Genomic DNA, 9342 nt, shown 5'->3' with positions numbered 1-9342 from the left:
GACATCACAAAATGATTTTTCTTTTAATTTAATAAAGATTAGACTTAAATGTCATACTATATGATCATTTTATTTTAATACACTTAAGAAAAATAAGAAGTTTAACATATAAACTAATAAATGCAGGGTACATTTCTAATTACCCTTCAATTAGTCTCATGATAAAATTGTTCAAATAGAGAAAGAAAAGTATTTTTTTTAAATGGATGGAGAATGTCTCATGTAATACTGGGGTTATGGGGGTCTTTTTACAATATCCATTTCTGAAATTATCCTGTTACTTTCCAACTGATGGTATATAATTAAAAAAAGGAGCTTCTACAAAAAAGCAATGTAGATTATATTCTAGAATATAATAATTACATGAAATCGCTTCTATCAAAAAGGGCCAGCAAAACATTTCACTACTTCATATAATTGATGTTGAACTTTGAGCACCATGTCTCCAGTGATTAGGTAAATTTGTCAGTTTCTTTCTAAAAGAATGGAGAAGTCCAATTGACATGAAATAATATTTTATTGAATTAATTCTATTGACTATATCATTAATGAATACAGATGTTAAAATATGTTGCATTCTTGCTAACCAATCCAAAATACAATTTGGTAGATTTGATCAAGGAGAACCTATTTATATTATATAAGAATTTGAGATTATTGGTAAACCTTGTCATTATAAAATGTTAGGTTGAATTCACTTTTTCTATGGAGAAATGTTTGAAAAATGTATTGGCAATGCAGTATTTATTTTTATTGTTTCAACATTTTATTTTATTTAGGATTTAAAGACATGGATTATAATAATTTATGCTTCCCTAAAAGCAAAGTGATCACTGGATGATTACTGATCCCTTTTTTATTAAGAGGCATGGGAAAATACAGCTTCTTCTTTCTCTTATTGTGTTTGGCATGAATTTATTTTATTTAGAAAATTTATATTGCCGCCTACTTCAGACGGCTTACACAGATATAAGACACCATATAAAAAGAATAAAAAATAACAAGAAGAAAAATAATAAAATAATAAAATAATAACCCCTACCTCCTCCACACCATTAACAACACACATTCAAACTAGCCATTTAATAATAATAATAATAATGATGATGATGATGATGGTGATGGTGATTACTGAGATTTAGATCATCTACAGACAAAAGTATAAGTTAGCTGATATATTAGCATATTATATGCTAGTATTTACTAATAAATATGAATCTTCTGTGCTAAAATCAATACATTCTGTGGATGGTTATACCTTTCAGGTATAATATTGATGTCTTTGGAGGCTACTATTTGGGAAAATGTTGCTCCTCATGTTTCATTCATGAAGCTACAGTTGTCAGAGAAGAATATTTAAATTTCCCAGATTAAATTTTATTTCTTGGATGCGCAAACCATTGTACAGTATCCTTAAATTCATAGGATAGCACAAAAAAAAGGGCCTAGGTTCATCCAACCCTGATTAGAGCCCTATATCGAAAAAGAGAGGCCAGATGTTCAAATGGGTTAAATGAAGAACAATGTGCATACATGCCTTGGCTTGAGTTTGTTCTCTTAAAAAAATAGTGAACAAATGCAATCTACAGATGTGCAGGTAGTCCTCACTTAGCAATCACAACTGGGACCAGCAACTCAGTCACTAACTGGGAAATCACAGAACTGCGACTGTATTTATGATTTTTCCTCGGCTTTCCCTTTTCTCCACTCCCTCGCCCTTTGAAATGCTCACCCTGGTTCTGGGATAATTAGCAAAAAGAGAATTAATGTTTGCATTTATACTTATTGGAGAGGAAGGGAAGCTATGTTTTACTAAATGTAGTAAATGCCATTATGCTCAAGAGCTCCATACTGAAACAGTTATTGATATTAAAATAGTTTATTAAATTTATTATTACTTATAAAAATAAATTCTTACTCAGAGATTTGACTGGGCCACCATTATCCAACCCTAACTCTAACCTTCCAAGTAGACCATGGTAATGCACTCTTATCTAGAATCACGTCTGAAGAAAACTCAGAAATTGCAGGGATACAGAACATGGTGACCTGACTTCTGCCTTATATTTTTCTGATAGATTTCTCTGGCAAAGCAGCATTGACTTTACAAATTCAAGATACTAAGGCTAGGATATAAATTCCTCCATGCTTTGAGTCTTGTTGACCAGAAAGAATTACTTCTTCCTGTATGTTGATTATCTACTAAGGGTTTATTGTAAGTGCCATCCTAGAAGAAGTCCATCTGGAAACAACCAAGCCAAGCATTTCAATAGCCACTCCAGTTTTGTGAAACAATGCCACTAGAAACTTGGAATAAGACATTCTGTCTTATTGGAAGTGGAATTTTGAGCCTGATGCTTATTGTTGGAATAAAGAGGTTAATATCCTTTTTTTTTTTTTTACTGAGAGTACAGAATCAAGGAACAGTAGTCTAATCAAATTAATGATTTTCACAGCAAAATTAGTAATTTCCAGAAGGATGGGGAATGTGAAAATCTCAACATACTTTGGATAGTCATAGATGCTTTCTAAGCAAATAATGGATACCATCATAGGAAAATCCACATTTCTTCCTGGTCTGGTTTGTGGAAGTAGCTCACATTTTCGGCATCAACATTTTCTCTCTCTTTTTTTTAATGTTACAGCATCTTGTCAACAGTTGGTACCGAATTTGACTTGCGGACTTTGCGAGCAGTTCGTGTACTCCGACCGCTAAAGTTAGTGTCAGGAATCCCAAGTGAGTAGCTTTTAATTAATATCTTTCAACTAAACAACAACTATCAGTTTACCATTTTCATATAGATTAGTAATTAGCTTATATTTTGTCTTTTAACAGTTTGATTACTAAATTCTGTCACCATCCACTAGAAATTCCATATTTTACTTTAAGCCTTTGCATGGAATCCATTACCTAATCAAAGTATCTATCCTCTCTTTATGAGTCTCAGGCTATAGTCCTCTTTCTTGAGAGCAAGCCCCATTAAATGCAGTAGGATTAAAAGACACAACACAGGGTACTATCACTATATTCATTTTCTTCCATATGCAAAAAACAGAATTCAGACAAACGTGGGTTTATTATACATACAAAGTATATATAAGTATATAATATTTCCAAACTTCATATATATTCACATATAATTATAAAGGGAAAAGAGTCCCTGTGGTTTTATTCTGCCAATAATAGCCGACTTTAGGGGCAGTACTCATCTCCATTTCTTTTTAAGCCATTGAACCATATATATTTATATTGATATATATTTAGAGAAGTGTCTAAAATGTTTTGATTCTCCAATCTATTTCCATGATAAAGATAAAGACACCCTGATTTTGAGTTTTACTTGACAACAATATGGATATTCCCTTCTTCCAGAATGTCTTTTTTTTTTTTAACTTTGCAGTTTAACCAACAGCCTGGAATTTGCTGGGGGACTCCTGTCCAAGTATTAACTATGCTTGGCCTTACTTATCCTTTTGAGCCCTGGCAAAATTGGCCAAATGTGACCTCTTAAAAATAAGGGGATTAAGTTATTGCATGGATGGAAATTATCCTAGTACAAAATAATTATCAAAATGGACTTTAATAGATCATCATAAATTTAGAAATATAGGAAGCTTTGACACTTCTGACTGCTACTTACTTGTTAGGGTCTTTTGTTAAAAATCTTAAATTATTGGTCTTGGCCAGTCATCAAATAAAAGAATTGACACAATAACTCGATGTTGTACATGGAACAGTTTGCCTTTTTCTCCTGCTTTAAGGTTTATAAGCCTCACATGCCTTGTCAAGAAGAATGAAGAATATAAAAAAAAGTAGGGAGCAGTGTGTAATTCTCTCTGTATCGTGTTAAAACTACAATAAGGTTCGCTGCTAGGTATGCTTTAAATCTATCCTCTGATGATGCTCTGTCTTTTGTTGCAGGTTTACAAGTTGTCCTTAAGTCCATAATGAAGGCCATGATACCTCTGCTACAAATTGGCCTCCTCCTATTTTTTGCAATCCTTATTTTTGCAATCATAGGGTTAGAATTTTATTTGGGGAAATTTCACACCGCCTGCAAGGATATTCATACAGGTAGGTAAAAAGCATTTATATTCTCTTCTCTACCAGCTGCCCAATTCAAAAAAGTTAATAGAGCTGATTTAAAAAAAAATGGAAAAAAGTAACTATTGACAAATGTTATCTCTGTTAAAATAAATGAACTATTAATATAAGGTTCAAATACTGTGCTAAGATATAATGCAAATTGTTTGGTTTTGGCTTAGTACAATTTATGATGCCAACTATAAACCATGGTTTATGACTGTATGAGCTAGGCCATGATGCATTGTTTAACATATCATGGTTAAAACATTATATAATTATTGAATTATCAATTATATTTACTTTGAAATATAAGCTATGTAAGAGGAATGTAAGTCAAAAGACAGGCCACATGGCTAATCGCTTTTTATATTTACACACAACATTCCCTGAACAGTTAGCTTTAGAAAAACACAGTTCTGTTTCTGCAGAAACTGATCCCAGAAAACTGATGGATTCATAAAACATGCTAAGAAAAAAACAACCAGTCACATTATGAATGAAATATAGTGTCACAACAGGGCATCTCAAACTTTCTTCATGTGAACTCATTTTAAGAAAGACTGATAGCTTCTATTGTTTAGAGCAACTATATTTGTCACAACAACAAATAAAGGGGGGAGCTCCTCCCTGCATACAATACAAATCTATAAATCTATACTTTCTTTTATAAATTGAATCTAAGTATCTTTTGTCTATGGAAATTCTCAGTCATCCAGGTCATGGTTGTCCCAAAGGTGCTTTTTCAAAAGGCAACTGCACTTTGCTTGTTCTCAACAAAGTCCAGTTGCCTTTTAAAAAAACACTTTTTGGACTAAGTATTTCTTCACAATTTCTGTGTTACCTCTCTTTATATTTTGTATATACCGTGTTTCCCTGAAAATAAAACTGGGTCTTATATTAATTTTTGCTTCAAAAGACGCATTAGGGCTTATTTTCTGGTTAGGTCTTATTTTCAGGGAAATATGGTACTAAATGTATCCGTCGGGCTGATGATCTTAACTGGGACTTATTTTTGGGGTGGGGCTTATATTATGAGCATCCTGAAAAATCATGCTAGGACTTATTGTCCAGTTGGGTCTTATTTTCAGGGAAACATGGTATTTAATCAATTTGTATTAGCAACAGTAATGAACCCCAGAGCTGCATAGTGTCACAACAAATCCTTTGAGTTCTTGATCTGCACCTCTGTAGATTCTCAAGTAACGTTTTGGAATCAAAACCCAAAGTGTGTGTTGTTCAGTCCTAATGAACTTTGAATACACTGTGGACTGAAAATATAGACTGATGTACATTATCAACTATGTTGTAATTGAGGATATATGTACAAATGTATGTAGAAACAGAGAGCCATTTCAGTATGTACTGTGCTGCCATCACATTTTGTAACTTTTTTTATATCATTTTGTTTAGGAAATGCATTTTTAAAAAGCAATATTAAATACTCAAGAAGGAACTTGTGACACAATTTTTTTCCTGATCTGTAGATTTGCTGCCCATCAGAATAGACAGTACAGAGTTTGATAATAAGGCAGCTTCCTATGTTCGTAATATCTACCAGTGTGTCAAGCAGAATAGATTTGCAGACCACCAGTAGGCAAGTGTCACAAAACACTCTTGCTTTCTCTCCACTACCTAAATACAGAGGATTATTTTTTTTTCAAGTCAAGCAAGCTTCTTAACTACATCAGGTTGCAAAACAAAGGTGGGTAGCCCATCAAAAGTCAGGAAACATCGGACTTGAGGGGGGAAACAGTGTTAGTTATGGAGGCAAGTAGCCTGTATCATTTGAAAAATACATCTGGGCAGTCCCTGTGCTTTCCTTGGAGGAGCAAAGAATTAAAACCCAAACCATGCTGGTTTCTGCTTTTCTATATGGCTGTACAGCATCTGAAAAAGCACTGCATGGAGGGGGAAATGTGTCTGTATGAGTACCCTGAGCCATAATTTTGGAGGAAGGGACTTCTTGAAGAACAGCCGGTGCTGTTACAAGGCAAGTGATACCACCATTTTTTCTGCCTCCTGCAGTTGCTTATCTGCCTGTCCTAGTCTACTAGAGTCCTGTTTTTCTTCCCTCCCCAGATGAAATCATGCAAGAAGCTCCATGTGGGAAGGAAGCACCATCACGCCTCTGCCCTAATGGGACTGAGTGTAAAGAATACTGGCAAGGACCCAACTACGGGATTACACAGTTTGATAACATCCTTTTCGCTGTGCTGACTGTCTTCCAGTGTATCACCATGGAAGGGTGGACTAACCTCCTCTATTATGTGAGTTTAGCACTATGCTTTATCTAAGAAGTTTTTTTTGCCATGAACTGGGAAGTTGTACTCTATATTAAGGGTCAGTAAAAGAAGCTACATAATGGTGCTATAATTAGCTGTAATTCAGAAAGTGAGAAGTTCTGTGGTAAATAATGTATACATTGACTTAAGCTGGTGGAGAATTATCTTATGTTTTGATATAGAAAGGAGGCATTATTAATATCTTGCACGTCATGATGTGAAAGTTAAGACCTTTGAATCCCATTCTTCATCAGTGAACTTCATAATAAATTGACATACATGTATCTTTTTCCTCAAGTTTCTTACTAACTGAATTTAAGCACTCCAAACTGTAGCATTACTTGCTGTTATTCCAGACAGGCTTTCCTTATAACACGCTATCTGGATCTTTTAGATAATATAAACATACATGCATACAAGCAAAGATGTAAGAATGTATGAACATCAGTATAGTTGATAAAATGGGGTTGTTATTAGAAAATGAAATCACTTGAATTCTGAATATAAAATCTTTCTACTGCAAAACATAGACTGCAGAGCATAGGGAACTGGTATCTTCTATAAGTCACAAGCACATTTTGTTATATAATAGCAACAAGCACCTCTATCCAATAGCAGCCAATTCCAAATAAAGCTTAAAGCCTAAATTATTTGAATGATCTGAGAGATCTTGCATTAATGGGGAAATTTTTTAGAGCAGAGCAAAACAGCCTAATCAATATTTGATAGAAATTTTAAGAACCAGGGAATGGGGACAAGGGAAGCCTAACTAAACCTGGATGGAGTATGAATGATCCCCATAATAAACCCATTTTAGGGCAAATAAAAAAAACCCCAAATCAAATATCTTTATTACAGTGTTTGACCAGCCTTTGCAGTAAAAGGAGAAATAGTTTGACACAACAATTTATTATTGGGAAAGAGAAAAAAATAGCAAGTTGGTGACTGAGGAAGAAGATAGAGAGCAGGCCTCCTGCTGCCAGTTAGGGTAGCTAGTACAGGGCTTTTCAACCGGTGGTACGCGTACCACCTGTGATACATTAGCACATGGCAGGTGGTACACGGCCCTGCCCAGCCAAGTGTAGTTGGGGAGGGAACGAACCAGCACAGCACAGGACTTACTGTGAGAGAGTCCTCCGGAGCTGCAGAGTGGCTGGGGCGAGGCAAAGGCCCCAGGCTCAGTTCCAGCTCACCCGGAAGAGAAAGGAGGAGGGGGGGCGCAGACAGGAGAGGCTATAAAAGGAGGCAGTTTGGGCAGGAGAGGAAGAGAGAAAAAGATGCAGCCTTAGGAGGCAGCAGAGTCATCTGTAGCTACTTTAAACAGGTTTTTTTGGGGGGGGGTCATCAAGTTTTTGACACCTTGCTAAGTAGTACTCAAATATTGCCATATCCTAAAAGTGGTACAATCGGTGAAAATGTTGAAAAACCCTGAGCTAGTATTCTGAGCCTGGGGTAATTCCATAGAAGTAGTTTCATGAGCAGAGCAAATAAGGCGAGATTGGGAATTGGAATCAGAGGGCGGGCCATTTTCACACCTCCTATGGAAGAACTTCACTCACAAGGAAAAAGACCTTGTTCCTTACCATGCTGGTCTTAGCAATAAGGAGCATTGCTCGTAGCATAGCTAACCCCACCCACCCTCCAATCTTCCCTCCATTTTCACTCCTCTCCCTCCTTTCTTGCCTCCCGTGAAATTATGTCCACATGTGTCATCATTATAAGAAATTCCTGAACTTTTGTATCCCTAACCACCTGAATTAGATCTTTTTGTATCCCTAACCACCTGAATCCCTTCTGCCTGGAATAACGATATTTCACTTTCAGATAGTTCATATCTGAAAATCCACATTACCTCTCAAAAACAGACCAAATTATGCCGACTACACATGCTTGATTCAAGAAACCTAAACCATCCTAAACCAGCTGTTCCATGCACAGAACAGTTTGTACATGGAACATTTTGGACATCTGTATTTACCCAGCATTAAATAAAAGCTTCTCTGTATATTTCTCTTCAAGTGATTCTTATGCTGTAAAGAAGATGTTCTTACTGAATGGTGTATCACATTCTAAAAAGGTTGCTTATTCTAACTTCAAAATTTATGAATCATCCCCTTCACCTGCCCTCAGAACTGTGATTATATTTTTATAACAACAGAAGCATGTGTTGTGTATGTGTGTGTTTAAACTCTCTACACTCCTTTTCTTTAGATTATAATTTGCAAATGTTACATTTTAAAAATCTATGATTATTTCAATCTAGAAGAATAAATTCAGAGAAAGCATAGTCCTTTGTTCCAAATGACCTGAATTCAGCTTGATAGCAAATACATAGTGGAAATTATACGTGGTTTCATTGGGGTAAGTGTTGAAATATCAAGGTCTACAACAGAGGTCCCCAACCTTTTGGGCACCAGGGACCGGTTCCGTGGATAAAGGTTTTTCTGTGGACTGGAGGATGTGTGGTTTTGTGTTCTGACTGCATCTCTCGGATGGGACTTTGCTTGTTTGTGAGGCCCGGTTACTGGTATGCCACGGCCCGGTACTGGTCCACGGACCCAGGGTTGGGGACCCCTGATCTACAATATTATATCCATTGGTGCACGCTGCCCTTGGTTCTTTCTCTCTCATAACAGCTCTTAGTCATTCCAACTGGCTGCACTGGAGGATTATTTGGAAGAATTGTTTGCTCCATGGCAGTTTTCTTTTTCTTATTAAAATGACTAAGTTAAAAATATGTAACATTTGGCACATTTGCCATAATCTCAATTTATTGGGATTGCCTCATGTTTTAAAATCGTGTCCTGCAAAAATTCCACTGAATAAATTTCAGATCATTCTGAATCTCATCTGTAAATTTAATAGCAGCTAAAGAATCAGATAAGACACTGAATTTACTTACTACACTGATTAACAATACTGAGTTATTGCTCATAGTTCAATAGTGCCTTTGTGTCCTGTTAGAAGTAAAGG

At 35.7% G+C, this 9342-nt stretch overlaps 1 protein-coding gene across 1 annotated transcript in view; it reads left to right on the top strand.

The window, feature by feature from the left end:
* Positions 1-439: 439 nt before the first annotated feature.
* CACNA1A (calcium voltage-gated channel subunit alpha1 A) overlaps positions 440-9342 on the top strand; it is a 181525-nt gene continuing 172622 nt past the window's right edge. Inside the window, exons 1-4 of the mRNA XM_029284026.1 lie at positions 440-456; positions 2646-2737; positions 3923-4075; positions 6167-6354. Of these exons, the coding sequence (XP_029139859.1) occupies positions 440-456; positions 2646-2737; positions 3923-4075; positions 6167-6354 (450 nt within the window). The remainder of the gene's footprint in view (positions 457-2645; positions 2738-3922; positions 4076-6166; positions 6355-9342) is intronic.

Source organism: Protobothrops mucrosquamatus, unplaced genomic scaffold, assembly GCF_001527695.2.
Source record: "Protobothrops mucrosquamatus isolate PMUCROS unplaced genomic scaffold, P.Mucros_1.0 scaffold336, whole genome shotgun sequence".
Lineage (NCBI taxonomy): Eukaryota > Metazoa > Chordata > Lepidosauria > Squamata > Viperidae > Protobothrops > Protobothrops mucrosquamatus.
Note: the sequence above shows the minus strand (reverse complement) of the source record. Positions and strands in the feature narration are given on the sequence as shown.